At 37.1% G+C, this 16,877-nt stretch overlaps 1 protein-coding gene across 1 annotated transcript in view; it reads left to right on the top strand.

The window, feature by feature from the left end:
• ADAM10 (ADAM metallopeptidase domain 10) overlaps window positions 1–13,883 on the top strand; it is a 110,950-nt gene extending 97,067 nt beyond the window's left edge. Inside the window, exons 15-16 of the mRNA XM_065901445.1 lie at window positions 9,754–9,880; window positions 11,642–13,883. Of these exons, the coding sequence (XP_065757517.1) occupies window positions 9,754–9,880; window positions 11,642–11,736 (222 nt within the window). The 3' untranslated portion in view covers window positions 11,737–13,883. The remainder of the gene's footprint in view (window positions 1–9,753; window positions 9,881–11,641) is intronic.
• Window positions 13,884–16,877: the final 2,994 nt, after the last annotated feature.

The following is a 16,877-nucleotide window of genomic DNA, read 5'->3' as shown; positions in this document are numbered from 1 at the left end:
AAAGAAACCTTATCTTAAAATGATTTGATCATAATTTTACTTGGTTAGAGGTCACCCCTGTTATGAGAAAATCACTTCTTTTCTGTTTATACTGGAGTTATAGTTGACCCTTGAACAACATGGGTTGAACTGCATGGGTCTGCTTATAAGCAGATATTTTTCAATAGTATATACTACAGTAGTACACAGTGTGGAGTTGGTTGAATCTGCCGGTGTGGAGGAACCATGGATATAGAGGACTTTGGAGATGGTTGGCTAACTATGATTAACCCACCACGTTCAAGGGTCAACTGTATTTTATCTGAAGAGTGATTTTTAGGGCTTCCCTCGTGGCGCAGTGGTTGAGAGTCCACCTGCCAATGCAGGGGACACGGGTTTGTGCCCTGGTCCGGAAGGATCCCGCATGCCGTGGAGTGGCTGGGCCCGTGAGCCATGGCCGCTGAGTCTGTGCGTCTGGAGCCTGTGCTCCGCAGTGGGAGAGGCCACAGCGGTGAGAGGCCTGCGTACCGCAAAAAAAAAAGCACCTAAAGGTGCCTTCTGGCACTATGGTAAAGTGAAAAGGGTACAGGCTTGGAATTACACGAGGATCAGATCATCCTTCTGACGTTTGATAATTCTGTGACTTTGGGCAGCTTACATTTCTTGGCTCCCTTACTTCCCTGTTTTCAACTCAAATCCAGTTCTTATTTTCTTTTTTTCTGATTATCTCTAATAAAAAGTTGAGATCTAGTATACTTGTCTACTATGGGAAATAGTGTGTTCAAAGAAAAAAATCTGATAATTGGAATCTCAGAGTTATGTTCTGCTGAGTTTATGTTGTTGTGCCAGATGTTGTAGGTTTTCTAGATAGTAAATCATATCATCTAAAAATAATATTTTTCCACTTTTCTCCATTATATTTAATTTTGATTCATTTTATTTACAATTTCAAAAACTCATTCCTATTTTAAAATATTTAATAGAAATGATCTTTTTAGTTAAAGTGTTTTTAAAAGCTTTTTTCATATTTTAGATTTGAGGATTTTGTGAAATGCTTCTTACAATGAATTGTAGCAATGTGAAGTCTTGTGCTCTGGAGCTGATTAATCAGGCACTTTTAGGTTTATGCAGATTTGCCTTAAATGGGTATAGAACATTGTTATTTTAAATCAGTGTTGACATTCACATGCCACCCTTTCAAATAGCATGGTCCATAATGCCGGAAGAGTACTGTTAGGCTGTTGCCGCATTTGTGGGCACTAATCAGATCAAACAGTAAGATAAACAACAGCCACTTCCTTACAAGTTATTTGTCTCATTTGTGTTACTTGCAGAGTTCACTTGCATGGCAGAGTTCATTTTGTTACACTGGTCTTTCATCGTGTATAAGGAAAGTGTCCTTCTAGTTAGTAATGTAGGTTAGTAGTTTGCTCTGGTAAGAAGCTGTGAAAGGGATGATGGGTTAGTTTCACTGACTTTCCTTTCCATTGGTACCTCGTGGCTCTTTTGTCTCCTTTCCACAGTATACTATGGCATCTCAGGGTAGAGTGGGAAGAACCTTAACAGTTTAATAGTTCAGGGCATGAGTTACTGACTGCTGTAGGCACCATGGAAATGATGTAATAAAGACTTTTACTTTCTTTTCTGGGGAAAAGTTGTTTTTGACAGTAATGTTTGAATGTAGGCTGAGTGCCTACTGTGTGTCTCGCCAGGAGATAATGATAAACAGCCTTTGGATTTATCAAGGGGTCACCTAGTTCTTGAAAAGTTGGAGAGCATTCACCAGTAAATCTGTTAAGACCCTGTACCACTGTCTCCTTTTCATTAAATGGGTACATTGGTAATTCTTCTTCATTTTCTTCCATAGTTACTGATGTGTTCACATTTTTTGCACCTTTTGTGTTAAGTTTGACATAGGAAACCATCTTTGACCTTGATTTTTTCCAAATCTATCACTGTATTTACCCCACACTTTAAAATAATTGCCTGTTAGTTTGTGGCTTTTTTCTTTTTAATTTGTTCAGTTTTATCAGGAGTTCATCTTTTTATTATTATTTTGACAAGAGTCAACTATGTTTCTCATTTTTAAATTAATTTCTTCTCTCTTATTTTGCTGTAATTTTATGAACCTAGGTAAGTATCTGGTGTTCTTTATGAAAGATTTAGAGCAGTGTTTCCAAGTGCTTCACAGAACACTAGATCCATAGGTTTGGTGGTCAAAGGAATCTGGAAAATATTGCATACTATAGTCCCCTCTTAGAGATTTGTGATAATATTGTGAGAAGCCCCATGATAAAAAAATCTTTTTAACTTCATTTTCCAAACTTACCTGACCTTTATTCATATTGTACATGAGAATCACCTAAGGGCTTAGACCAATTAAGTCAGAATCTCTGGGGATGGAGTATAAAGTGTTTGGGTCATTTCAAAGCTCCCAACTCTCAATTCTGATGAGCAACTGGGATTGAGAACCAACCATTCATGTAGAACAGGGGTTGGCAAACTATGGCTCATGAGCCAAATTTAGCCCACTGCCTATTTTTGTATGGCTTACAGCTAAGAATGGTTTCACGTGTATAAGTAGTTGAAAAAAATCAAAATATTATTCTGGGGACTTCCCTGGTGGTGCAGTGGTTAAGAATCCTCCTGCCAATGCAGGGGACATGGCTTCGAGCCCTGGTCCTGGAAGAGCCCACATGCAGCGGAACAACTAAGCCAGTGCACCACAACTACTGAAGCCTGCACGCCTAGAGCCGGTGCTCCGCAATGAGAGAAGCCACTGCAATGAGAAGCCCGTGCACTGCAACAAAGTGTAGCCCCCCGCTTGCCGCAACTAGAGAAAGTCTGCGCATAGCAACGAAGACCCAACACAGCCAAAAATAAATAAATAAAATAAATTTATTAAAAAAAAAAAAGAATATTACCATAACGGAACTAATGGCCATAATTAATTTTAAAAAATATATTCTTCTGAAAATTATATGAAATTCAAATTTCAGTGTCCATAAGTAGTGATTTATCAGAACATGGCCATGCCTATTCAGTTATATATTGCTTATGGCTGCTTTTGCACTGTGAATAGTTGCAGCAGAGACTGCTTGGCCCCATAAAGCCTAAAATATTTGTCTGGCCTTTGATAGGAAGTGTCTGCCAAGCCCTAATCTAGACCAGTGGATCTCAAAGTGTAGTCCCCTGACCAGCAGCATCAGCAGCACCTGGGAACTTGATAAAAATGCAAATGATCAGGTAGGTCCCACGTGGACCCCTGAGTCGGTATGTGATGGTGCGTGCTAAAGTTTGGGAAGCATTTTTAGTCTCTGCAGTGTAATGACTCCTTTTTAAAAGACTTGTAACAGAAATTTTCTACTTTGTCTTCCTGCTGTGTTGAAAATGGAAGGTGGTTGTGGACCTCCAGAGTTCTTTGTTGCCTAGTAGAATAGGCCTCATAGATATCACTACCGAAACTTTAACAACAAAGATGCAGTATTGTCACAGGGCTTAGCATATGGTAAGGAGTCAGTATGTGTTTGCTAGATGAATGAAGCAGATTACTATGTCATAACTTATATGGAAAAGAAAAAATCATACATATTATCCTAACTTTGAAGTTGTAATGTTTTCTGGTATCTCTCAGTGGTATTTTAACCTGCTTGCCCAGGCTAAGTATAAAGTAACAAGAAGATTAGTAGCCAGTTGCTTTCGAGAGGGGTGGTGCGTGGAGTGTTGAAGGATAAAAGAACATTTAGTCAGAGTCCAGACAATGGTATCTTCTGAAGGATGAAGGGATGCTTTCTGCCCCTGCAGGATGGCATAATCAGTATCCTGACCAGGGACTGTGGGTCCCACATGGTCTTGTGACTACCCGGAAGTCTAGAGCGTGTTTGCTGTGACTGAGAGTTGTTATCACTTTAAAATCAGCTAAGATTATCTTATGTCTGAAGAGACTTGATGGCTTGTCTTGCCCCTTCCCCCTCACAGTTTTTTGAGTGAAACCTGTTTTATTGTTTTGTTAGCCTATAGGTCCTTTTTGTTTATTTAGATTATTAAATAAAAAACTACTGTAATTAGAACATAATAAATTAGACTGGCAAATTTTGACCTTTCATTTTTGTCATTTTTACTTAATTTTTCTACTTTGTGTTCTTTTGGCCATATAAGTGGATGTATTGAACATCATCTATCTGTTTCTTATGTAGAATTATTTTCTCAGACTTGATTTAGTACTTGTTAACTTCTAAGCTGTTTTTTAAACTTTTGGATGTCTTTGTCTCTGAAGTTTCACTTAACACCCTTGTATCTATGAAAGACAAGAGCTTGACTCGTAATTTACATTCATTAAATGCCTGTTGAATGAATGACAGCTCTCTTTTATTTCAGACTCTTAACAGGTGGACAAACTGTGATCTCTTTTCTGAGATGAAACACATACATTGCACTTGTTAGCCTGGTTGGTATTCTTTTTCCAGATTTTATAGTATATGAGAAAACATGTCATTTAGCATTTACCACTCTCTGATAATTCTCTCTTGAAGGGGGCATTTTAAAAAATCTTGTCTACCAAAGGTGACCATATTTACTAACACTCTCAAATGCACTATTGTTTTGTTTGGTTTTTCCTTGCTATCTTCTATCCACTGCGACATTCTATTTCTGAGAGCTACTATCATTGTCACGAAAACATCTCAGCTTTGGGCTTTTGAGGTATATAGGTATATATCCTGGAAGATTTTAGAGGAAGACCAGGAACACTGCTAGAAGGGACTGGAAATTCTCAAGGACCTGGGTGCCACATTTTCGTAAATGTCTGTTGATCTCAGCTGGGACTCAGTCCTTTTGACCTTTGTTTTCTACAAAGTTATAACCACTGTTAAATTCAGGCTTCCTCTCTCCAGTCTGCTTTTGTTACTGCCATACTACTTGCATCTCTATTTAAAACTGTATAGGTACTGAAAAACTGGCATTAGAAGGGGTGTCAAACCATAATTTTTTATGTCCTCTGTTGTAAGAACCTTTTGCATTATTTGTGCGTGCGTGCAATCTAGATACAATAAATAAATATTATAAATGAGAAGTGTTTCGATAAGTCAGTATTTGGAGTAATGACTCACGTGTAATAACTAGTCCAACAGGTACTTTTTGGTAGAGTATATACTGAGTTTATAGAATATAAATTCAAAACGCTTGCAGTCCAGTTTGGGATAGAGAGGATAAGCACATAGAAACATATTTTCAGTTCTGCATCATGTTTTCACAGGAAATAGGAGAACCTATTTGGACAAGGCTTCTTTAAGGATGTGATACCAAAGCTAAGTTCTTAAGGACTAGTAAGTAGGGGGACAGGTGGATGTTTTATGAAGAGAGAGCAGCTGAAATAGTCACAGACATAAGAAATATTTTAAATAAAATTTTTTTTCACTTTTATCCTTTTGAAAAGTGTGATTATCCTTTTTTTTTTTAATTGACAAAGTAATATGTTGAAAAGTAAGCCGCCTTTTTTCCCTGGAGCCCAGTCCTCTCAAGACGAGTTTCTTATATATTTTTCAGAAACTGTATTTTTACAAGAAAATATATTTTAAAAAGACAAGTGGAATCATATATTTACTGGGCCGCAATTCATTGTGTGCTCTGTTTTTTTATCTCTCTCCCACTTAATGATTTATCGTGGAGATCTTTGGTGGGAAGCTTTTTTTTTTTATTTATGGCTGCGTTGGGTCTTCGTTTCTGTGTGAGGGCTTTCTCCAGTTGCGGTGAGCAGGGACCACTCTTCATCGCGGTGCACGGGCCTCTCCCTATCGCGGCCTCTCTTGTTGCGGAGCACAGGCTCCAGATGCGCAGGCTCAGTAGTTGTGGCGCACGGGTCTAGTTGCTCCGCGGCATGTGGGATCTTCCCAGACCAGGGCTCGAACCAGCGTCCCCTGCATCGGCAGGCAGATTCTCAACCACTGCGCCACCAGGGAAGCCCAGTGGGAAGCTTTTGAAGAACGGTTTTACATAGAGGAATGACATAGTTCTGTGTTTTAAGTAGTTGTAACACTGATGACCATGTGGAAGACTAGAAGGAAGGAAATGTGTTCGAGAATATAGTGAACGTCAGGAATGGAAGGGCGTCTCCCATAACAGAACGAGCCCACCAGCCTGAAGGTAGTAGGAAGACCCTTGGCCCTTTGTGCTTATAAAGTGGATCACATTAGAGGTGATCCTGCCTTTCCAGAGGGTATTTGGAAATTACCAGTAGTTGTCAGAGTAACTGAGGGACTCTACTGGCATTTGATGGATAAGGGCCATGTATGCTAAACTTCCTGCATTGCTCAGAATGGTCCTGTACCACAATGCCAGCATATCTACACTGAGTAAGAAGCACTCATCTGCATCCTAGTCAAGGGCATGCTTGTTTAAAATGCAGTTCCCTGGGCCCTCCACCAGAACACTGAATTGTAAGTAATGTTTTACTGGAACACAACCACATTCACCTGTGTTGTGTCTTATCTATGGCTGCTTTTGTACTACAGTGGCAGAAATGAATTTTTTTGACCAGGACCATATGGCCCACAAAGCCTAAAATGTTAGTTGTTGGGCTCTTTATAGAAAAAGTTTGCTGACCCTTGGTAGAGACCAGTAGTTCTCAGTCTTGGCTGCATAGTGGAATCATGTGGCAGCTTTAACAAAACTGCTGATGTCAGGATCCCACCCCTACCCTACTGGAGCCTGGGATTTCGTCCAGGTATCTGAGTTTCCAGGCGATTCTAATGTGTAGCCGAGGTTGAGAACCACTGGTATAGAGCAGGAAGAGTACTTGTAGCAGTACAAGCTGGTGATTTGGGTTCTTAATGATTTTACTGGGTCAGAGTGTCAGAGTTGAAGACAGGAGAGGTAGGAGAAGGTCTTAACTTCATTGAATGCCACATTTAAAAGGCCTCTGGATGCTTGGAACATGACAAAAGCTGTGCATATAGTTCTGCATGTGACAGTAGGCAGAAATGAAAAGAGGAATCAGCCAGCACCTGAGTTGACAGACTGAGGACAGGACTTAAACCCTGCCTTTTTTTTGATAAATAGCAGGTCTGTTATTTGAGGATGAATAAAACAGGAAAAACAACAGGAGCCTGTGGGAAATTTATTTAACAAGGGAAAGGGAATATTAACCTAAAGACTCACAGGGAAGAGCAGTGCTCTGAAAATTATTTTCTACAGAAACCAAAAGAAAGTTTTAGAAAACTATCTGGCAATCTCAGTAGGATGCAAGAAATGGCTTCTGAAAAGTAGATTGTAAGCTGTGGTTTCCAAGCCAGATTCCGCCCAGCAAATGTGTCTTGTATGGTCTACCTGTTGTTTTTAGAAATTTTGAATGAGTTGTTAGCATTTAAAAACAGATTTCATGTAAAAATTCAGATTTGTAGCTTCTCTTTAAAGATAAATCTTTCGGCAGTAAGGCTGACTTGCATCACCCCTTGCTCTCTCCTTTCTTGAACACTTCATTCCTAAAGGCAATTAGGTGAGGCCAAGCAAGGCATCCATGCCTGGTGAGGGGAGCTGTACTGGCACAGGGCAGGGTGCCCTTTGAACCCTGTGGAGGGGTGACTGGCTTGTGATGTCAGAGTACAAGTATTGTGAGGAGGGTGTCTGCTTAGGAGGGCCAGTTTTTAAAGGAACTAGGGCTCCTTGGAGAAATGACTGATTCCAGTGCTGGGGCAGGGAAAGAACAAGATGAACCTGGAACTCCTTGTGCCAGCTGAAGTGCTCAAAGAATGGTGAGGACATGCCCAGAAGACACAATAATGATAGTAATGGATTATAACCCATTAAGGAAAATAGGAAATCATGAGGGAATAAATTTAAAGTTTTATGAAGAATAAAATATTTATCTAGTTCTAAATTATGTCCATACAAAATACTCATTGACTACAAAAGAGAAGAGTATCTTTTTGGTAAAGTTTGGCAGTTAACACCTTGATCAAGTGATCCAGTTAACGTCCTTAGTAATGAGATCAAAGTCATGTGTCACCTGGTTGGATGCAATGAGAAGAATACAGCATCACTTCTGAGATATTCTTACTAAAGATGTATGACCTGAATCTAATAATAAAGAAACATCTGAGAAACCCCAATTGAGGGACATTCCAATGCAAAATAACTGACCTGTAATCTTCAAAAGTGTCAAGTTATATAAGCTAAGGGAAGACTGTGGATTGTTTCCAGATTGCGGGGGACTAAAGAAACACAGCTGGTAAACGCAGCACAGTTCTGAATCGGGTGGTATTGGGACATATGGCAAAACTTGAATGAGGAGGTCTGAGGATTAAATGGTAGTGATGTAACAATGCCAATTTCCTGATTTTGTTATGATTATCTAGGAAAACCCCCTTAAGTTGCAGGAACTATATGCTGAATTGTTCAAGTGTAACAGGACATCATGGTAGCAGTTTACTCTCAGATGGTTCCAGATTTTACAAACTTCTTTGTACTGTACTTGGAACTTTTCTATAAGTTTGGGATTCTTTCAAAATTAAATTGATATGTTTATATGTATATATATGAAAGGCTTTATGCACACACGGGGAAAGTGGCTTGGGGTATTTTACCACAACATTCATTTTTATTTCAGCTTCTGTTTCTTTAATTATATTGTCACTGCTGGATAAAGAAAACAGTATAGAAGTAGTAGACTGCTGGTTTTAAGGCCCCAGATCCGAGAAGCGCTTCTTAAATGGGAGTTTTATTGGCAATAATTAGCAATAACTATATATGTATTATAGCAATCTGCATAAGCCAATATAAGGTTCATAGTTTTCTAGTTGTTACTATTTTGTATGATGTTTATTAGTACATGCTATCTTAAGACAAAAATTGAATATTTTGAATTGCAAAATAGACTTAAATTTATTAAGAATGGCAACAGTAATTTTTCTATAAATAAGATTATGTCAGTAGTTTTTGAAGGTTCTTTGTTTGGCTAATTGATTTAGTTTGACTTAAGTTGGAAATGAAATTTTTTAGTACCTTCTTAGAGGTAAACTTTACCTGCTTCTAGAATGTGTGTATCCTTCCACTTTTCATATTAAAGAAGACAGTTAACCTTTAAATAAGTGAGTATATATGTAATAGATATTATATATATATATATATATATATATATATATAAAATGAGAACTAAGATACATTGTATAGGAATAATTTAATAACAGTAGTCTGGGACTCAAGTTCCAAATGAAATAGAGAAACAGGAAAGAGGGGTCTCAAAAAAGATAGAATTTCAGTCTTAGCTTTGATGATTAGAAAAAAATATAGGTTAAAGAATATTTTAAAAATCTATCTAGTAGAATTTAAAGCAAGTTATATACTTTCTAAGTCACTGGATAGTATAAAAAGCAAAGTCTGTAAGAGTAACAGGTAAAAGAAGGGAAGGAAGTATTTAAATCAGAAAATATTTAGTAACATGGGAAAATGCAATATAAACTATATGCAGGATGACCCCAGTTTTGCACGTGTGTTTTTCTGAGTATGACAAACATAGTTATATAGAAAAGAGGCTGAAATGAAAATAAGATTGAGTGGTTTCCTCTAGGAAGTGAAATTATGGGTGATTTTTGTTTTCTCCTTTGTACTTTTTATTTAGAGATTAATATATATGTGCTTTTACATGATATCTACAACTCCCAATGAACAGATGTTCTTTAAAAATTAAAATGTAATATATCCTATTGTATATTTAATATAATATAAAATACTCTAAAATATTTTATAGTTTTTTCAGTGGAAAAATCTGTTTATTTCTAGGCTTATTGGTGGGCAGTATTACTTATGGGAATTGCCCTGATCATGTTAATGGCCGGTTTTATTAAGATATGCAGTGTTCATACTCCAAGTAGTAATCCAAAGTTGCCTCCTCCTAAACCTCTTCCAGGTAAGACAATTTGAGCAATATTTTTATTACTCAGAACCATTTAGCAAGTAGAACTGAATTATAAATGAGTCTTAAGTAACTAATATATAATACTTTCTCCTTGAGAATGGAATTATTGGATGAATTATGTAGTTGATTTTTAAGTGTGTGTTTTTTTGTTTTTTTTAATCAACCCAGTCTAGCTTATGGCTGCCGATTTAATGCTAATATATCCTTTTAAAAAATTGCTAATATATCCTTTGCTAATGCTAATATATCCTTTAAAAAAAAATCCAAAAATCTTCCCTTTTTGGTTTTATTATGATAGACTACTTCTAAATGATTGTTCTTTCTATTCTAATAGCGATTCTTCAGTTATGGTTTTTAACGTTCGTGCTCTTGAAATATTTTCTGGCACGTAAAGTCATTTTCCCTAGGGATGATGCTTATGGGGAAATACAAGTTCCAGTCTGTGGGAGAGTCGTAGTGTAGAGGCTTCAGTCACCAAACAACCATAGTTATTCTCCATCTCTGAAAACAACTCCTAAGGTTTTGTCTCCACCACCCTTTACCTATCAGGGAGACAGGGCTGGGAGGAGATACCCTCTTTAGACCATGGGATTTGGAGAAGGAGGGTAAGGAAGCGACTGCTGTGGGTTGTTTAGGCCCCCACCTGTCTCTCCCACCCCCTCCCCAAGGTAGGTGTCGCTTCCACGCTCCCCTCAGGACACCTGCGAAGTAGGTGTGGGACAACACTGTCCCAAGGCCCGAGGTAAATGGCAGTAGTTCCCTCTCCTGCCCCCCCCCACTCACTTCTCATTGAAGCCTCTTGCCTCAGGCCAAATCCACTGCCCTACACAAAGTTCTTTAAAGTTAGGGGTTTCTTATAATTTTCTCCATTTTCCCTCAGTTGTTCCCCTATATTTACCTATCTTAAGGCAAGAGAGGTCAGTGGTCATGCTGGGACAGTATCTTGGTGGGAATCAAAGGAAATTTGATTTTGATGTCATTGCTTTTTGTAAATTAGCAAGTTAGCACTCTGGAACTGATGTCAGTTTCTTAGGGATTTCCAAGGGCCAAGTGACACTTTTTAGATACATTACCAATTATGGCCTCATTTAATGATGCAATTCTTTTAATTTCATTTTAAGGATTTTCCAGCTCTTAACTGTTTATTGAACGCTCTCAAAAAATGTTGAGCACTTCTTCGTGAATTATCATATAATCCTCACAACAGACTATCTGAGTTAGTTATTATCGCTATTGTACAGACTTGTTAGTCATCTGAGTTTCAGAGAGGCTAAGTCATTTGCTCGAAGACACCCAGCAATTTCTTCCTCATGGAGTCTATCCTCAGACCCATATTAATCTAATAGTTGTAGCTGTTAAGCACTTGAAATATGGCTAGTCTCAACTGAGATGTATTGTAAATATAAAATATATACAGACTCTGAAGACTTAGTATTTAAAAAATGAAATATTTCATTAATGATTCTTTATATTGATTACATCTTGAAATGATAGTATTTTGACTATATTGGGTTAAATGAAATAAAAATATTATTAAAATTATTTTACCTGTTTCTCTAACTTTTTTCACTGTGGTTACCAGAAAATAGAAACTTACATATACGGCTCATATTATATTTGTTTTGGACAATGCTGATCTAGAACCTTTTTTCTTTCCCCCCCTTTTTTTTTTTTAAACTGAAATGGCAGCTTTGTTTTTAAAGATTAAAAAGCTCATGGTAAATCTCTCTTGCTTTTGTTTGTGACGCACAGGCACTTTAAAGAGGAGGAGACCTCCCCAGCCCATTCAGCAACCCCAGCGTCAGAGGCCCCGGGAGAGTTATCAGATGGGACACATGAGACGTTAACTCAGCTTTTGCCTTGGTTCTTCCTAGTGCCTACAATGGGAAAACTTCACTCCAAAGAGAAACCTATTAAATCATCATCCCCAAACTAAACCCTCACAAATAACAGTTGAAGAAAAAAATGGCAAGAGATCATGTCCTCAGATCAGGTGGAATTACTTAAATTTTAAAGCCTGAAAATTCCAATTTGGGGGTGGGATGTGAAAAAGGAACCCAATTTTCTTATGGACAGATATTTTTAACCTAATGGCACAAAGTCTTAGAATATTATTATGTGCCCCGTGTTCCCTGTTCTTCGTTGCTGCATTTTCTTCACTTGCAGGCAAACTTGGCTCTCGATAAACTTTTATCACAAATTGAAATATATATATTTTTTTCAACTGCCAATCAAGGCTAGGAGGCTCGACCACCTCAACATTGGAGACATCACTTGCCAATGTACATACCTTGTTATATGCAGACATGTATTTCTTACGTACACTGTACTTCTGTGTGCAATTGTAAACAGAAATTGCAATATGGATGTTTCTTTGTATTATAAAATTTTTCCGCTCTTAATGAAAAATTACTGTTTAATTGACATACTCAGGATAACAGAGAATGGTGGTATTTAGTGGTCCAGGATTCTGTAATGCTTTACACAGGCAGTTTTGAAACGAGAATCAGTTTACCTTTTCCTTGTGATGGAGTTGGTTCTGATATTCATTTTGTTTTATCAAATGGCTGCTAAGAGCACAAGAGTGACGATGCTGAAGAACACAGTTAAGTGCAAACTGGACATATGCAGCATACTACTACTTCAGGCTTAGTTCTTTATGTAAATGTCTGATTTCCACTTACTTATTTTAAGCTTTCTAATTCAATTCCATTTTTGAAGTGATAGGTGAAGTTTTATTCATGTTTGGTAGCAATTATGTCAGTGAAATGATTCTTTTTATTTGCAGCCTCTTATTTGTATGCTAATTATGTTTTGGTTTTGTCTGATACGGAAAAGAAAAGCTGTGTCTCTTATTTTATCAAAATATTTGAACAGCGTTTTCAGCATATCATCACTGATCATTGGTAACCACTAAAGAAGAGTGATTTGCTCAACCAGTAGTTAAAATTGTAGCTAGGCCTTCTGACATTTTTTTTCCCTAAACTATTTTAACTGCAATGAAGGTGAAACAGCACAATGTCCCATTCCAAATTTATTTTTTAAACAGGTGTAAATAATTGGCTTTTTAAAGAAAGAAGGCAAAAGCATTTAATGTATTAACAGGCTTATTGCTATGCAGGAATGGAAGGGGGCATTACAAAAAAACTTTAAGCTTGTGACATATTTATTGCTTCTTGTTTTCCAGCTACATCACTTAAATTAGAAGTAAACAGCTATGATTTTCCTGGCTTCACATAGGAGGCAGATTTAGGGAAAGTTGAAAAGATTTGTGTTTGGCTTTTTTTCTTTTTTCTTTTTTTCTTAAGAGTATAAGGTTTACACAATCATTCTCATAATGTGACGCAAGCCAGCAAGGCCAAAAATGCTAGAGAAAATAATGGGATCTCTTCCTTGTAAACTTGTACAGTATGTGGTGACTTTTTTCAAAATACAGCTTTTTGTACATGATTTAGAGACGAATTTTGTACATGAAACCCCAGATAGACTATAAATAATTCTAAACAAACAGGTAGGTAGATATATATGTAATTGCTTTTAAATCATTTAAATGCCTTTGTTTTCGGACTGTGCAAAGGTTGGAAGTGGGTTTGCATTTCTAAAATGGTGACTTTTACTCTGCAAGAGTTATTAGTAACTTCTTGAGTGTGGTAGACTTTGGAACATGTACATTTTTTGCTTGTAATGTTATCCTGTGGTAGGGTTTTGGCAGGTACATACTGCCCCATTTTATTTTGAGTCTAAGTTAAATGTTTTCTGAAAAGAGATGCGTGCACTGAACTCTTTCCACTGCAAATCAAGATGTGGTAAAACAAAAGGATCAAGACAAATGAGATCTAATACTACTGTCAGTTTAATGTCCACTGTGTTTTATACAGTATCTTTTTGTTCACTTTGGAAATTTTTACTAAAAATTGCAAAAAATAAAGTATTGTGCAAAGATGTAAGGTTTTTTGAAACTTGAAATGCATTAATAAATAGACTTGATGAAATCGTCTTGAAGGTTTCATACTCTTTGAACTCTGAGGACTATCAAAAGAAGCTTCCAGCAAGGCAGCTTGTCCTTACTAAATGAGAGAGATTGTTAAGCAGAAAGGATGGTCTCTTCCCACACAAGTACAGATATCTTTATTCCTAATTAAGACTTCATGTAAAAATTTTATTATTAGATATCTCTTTCTACACACAATGAACATTTGAAAAACAGTCTCAACTGCTTTACATTATTTCTAATCAATATTCAAAGTGCTTAAACGTGTCTGTCTTAGCAGAAGAGCTGAGTCATTTTGGAAACTGGTCTTATATATATTTTGCAAAGTTTTGAATGCTAAGTACCTCATTTATTTTAAAAGTCTAGTTTGATGATGTGTATTTAAAAAATTTGAGCCACGTTTTCCTGCTTTGTCAAATTCATAGCAAATAAGAAGAGACTTGATATTTCAGTCTTACCTAGAAAAAGAATTGTAAGCCCAGAGTGGTGCCCTGCACAGAACAATCTGCCCCAAACCCAAGTTATTTAGTTATTTATTAAATATATTGAGGCCAGCTTAAATAAGTAGTATTTGTTAAATGAGTAAAAATATGCAATACTTTTTAGTTACTTTAATTTGGAAACCTCAAAATGTATATTATGTTTAATTATGTTTGTTTATGAAACCATCGATATTGATTCAGATGATTGCAAATTTATTATTTTTACTTACAATTGAATATTTAAATTTTGTTTAGATTAAATCAGCAATAGAATAAATTATTACAGTTTCTGGACTAGTGTTCTCCATAGTGTCAGGCAATATACAGTTTTGGGAAGGACTTCTTTTAGGGAATGGCAGCTTTATCTGATAAGTCTTGTTTTCTGAGGTGTCTTCAGCAGTTTGTGCTTTGAGGTACTTCACTTTTGTTATATTCACAGACTAGTGAAAACTGAAGATTTCTCCAAATTGAGCAGACTACTCTCGAGTTCTTATTTCAGTCCCTGTGGCCTGTACATTTTAAGACCTAATGATTATTATTTCTCCAAAGATGGGATTAGATTAGTGTCCTTGGCAGCTGTGCAATTGTGGGTGCATGTGCTTGGGAAGGCTTTTAATTTCCTAAGTATTTCTAATCGAAAGTACAAGAGGGTCAGTGTAGTAGGTCCATTACAGAACTGGACAGCCCATCTTCAGGGGTATAAGAAGTGATGTTCTTTATTCAGATTTAAAGAGTCAGGGTCTCCCAAAACTAGAGAGCAAGTTGGATATAGTTTAAAAGCAGCTGCCAGGGACAGTTTTTCTCTAGAGAAGTCACTAAAGTCGCAGGAAATTGTAGTTTCCTGAAAAACACTTTTGACTTCTAAGTAACAGAAAGGATAATTAGTTTGCCCCACAGAGCTCAGCTTCAGTTTCAGCATTTCTGGTTTTATGTTCTTTATTGAAAACAGCTTCCATTTGAATCACTTTTTCTGTTTATTACCAGTTTTAGTTTTCCCACTATCATTTCTGTATCCAACCCTTTACATTATTAGGATACAAGTGAATGAACCCTTGTATTCTGTATTACTGTCTTGTTTGTGTGTCTTAGGTACATACATGTATGCACTATTTTCAGTAGAAATTCATATATTTTGTAATTGATAAGCTCTTCAGAGTATCTGTTCTCTCCTATGAAAAGCAACATGATACTAGGTAAAAATGGAGGGTTGAGGAAAATATTTATTAGCTTCTGCTCTTTCCTAAAATCTCTGGTAAAATCATAGTGACTGGGGAAAGAAAACAGCATATCCAACAAGGATAAGAAATATCGAAGAGAAGATAACAACATTTTGGAGACTGGAAAGCAGATGGACAAGTAGCCAAATCCTAAACCAGCCAGTGGAAACATGAGAACAGCCCAGTTTGCATTGTTACCATTTTGGGATATAGTCTTTAAGACTTTTTTCTGTGCACCTTTCTTATTTAACAATGCATTGATAGTGTATCTGCATCATTTTAATGACTGTAAATATTTCATTCTATGGATGTATTATACATTTTAAAAATTAACCAATTCCCTCTTGTTTGGATATTTAGGTTTTCAGATTGTTCATTATTTTAAACCTTTAAGGAAAATCCTAAGTCTGATGATAAAATAAATTACTAAAAGTGGAATTAAAAGTGGGTTAAAGATTTTCTAGGGGCTTCCCTGGTGGCATAGTGGTTAAGAATCCGCCTGCCAATGCAGGAGACACGGGTTAGAGCCCTGGTCTGGGAAGATCCCACATGCGGTGGAGCAGCTAAGCCCGTGCGCCACAACTACTGAGCCTGCATGCTGCAACTACTGAAGCCCACACGCCTAGAGCCCGTGCTTTGCAACAAGAGAAGCCACTTGAAGGAGGCCTCTTGAAGAAGTTTCCACAGGCCAAAGCTGTTTTACTCTGTGAGTTAATAATGATAGTTTACAAAATCCTAGTTACCTTTGGAATATGCTCTTAAAGAAATATTCCAGGTAATAAAGAGGAGTGATACAATATCACCATTGTACCCAACAATGATTAATGGACCCAGACAACAAGCAGCAGTGGCTGCTAACCTCACAAAGAGACAGCAGTCCAATAATTTGTGCTTCCTAACAGAGACACGCGTGCCACTTCTGAAGCAGTCCTGCCAAAAGTCCGATCTGATCCTGGTCAAGCCTCCGGGTCTAACTGCCTCTGTACTAGAAACACAGGAAATAAAGGGACACGTTAAATGATACCACAAAGGCTTCAATCAGCAAAGCCCAGACTGGAAAACTACAGGACAAATGACCCTGTTTCTTCAACAACTGACTTGCAAGGAAAAAAGAAAAAGATGGATTAAGAGAGACTTGAGATTTATCTGCCAATACAACCTATGGATTTATTTGGATCCTGATAGAAATAATGAAAAATGAGGAAATAGGAAAACTAACTGGATATATGATGATTTTAAGGATTTTTGCAATTATCTTGAGGTGTGATAATGGTATCATGGTTACATTTTTAAAAGGA

Source organism: Phocoena phocoena, chromosome 2 (genome assembly GCF_963924675.1).
Source record: "Phocoena phocoena chromosome 2, mPhoPho1.1, whole genome shotgun sequence".
Taxonomy (NCBI): domain Eukaryota; kingdom Metazoa; phylum Chordata; class Mammalia; order Artiodactyla; family Phocoenidae; genus Phocoena; species Phocoena phocoena.
The sequence above is the reverse complement of the archived record's forward strand: the minus strand, read 5'-3'. Positions and strand labels throughout refer to the sequence as shown.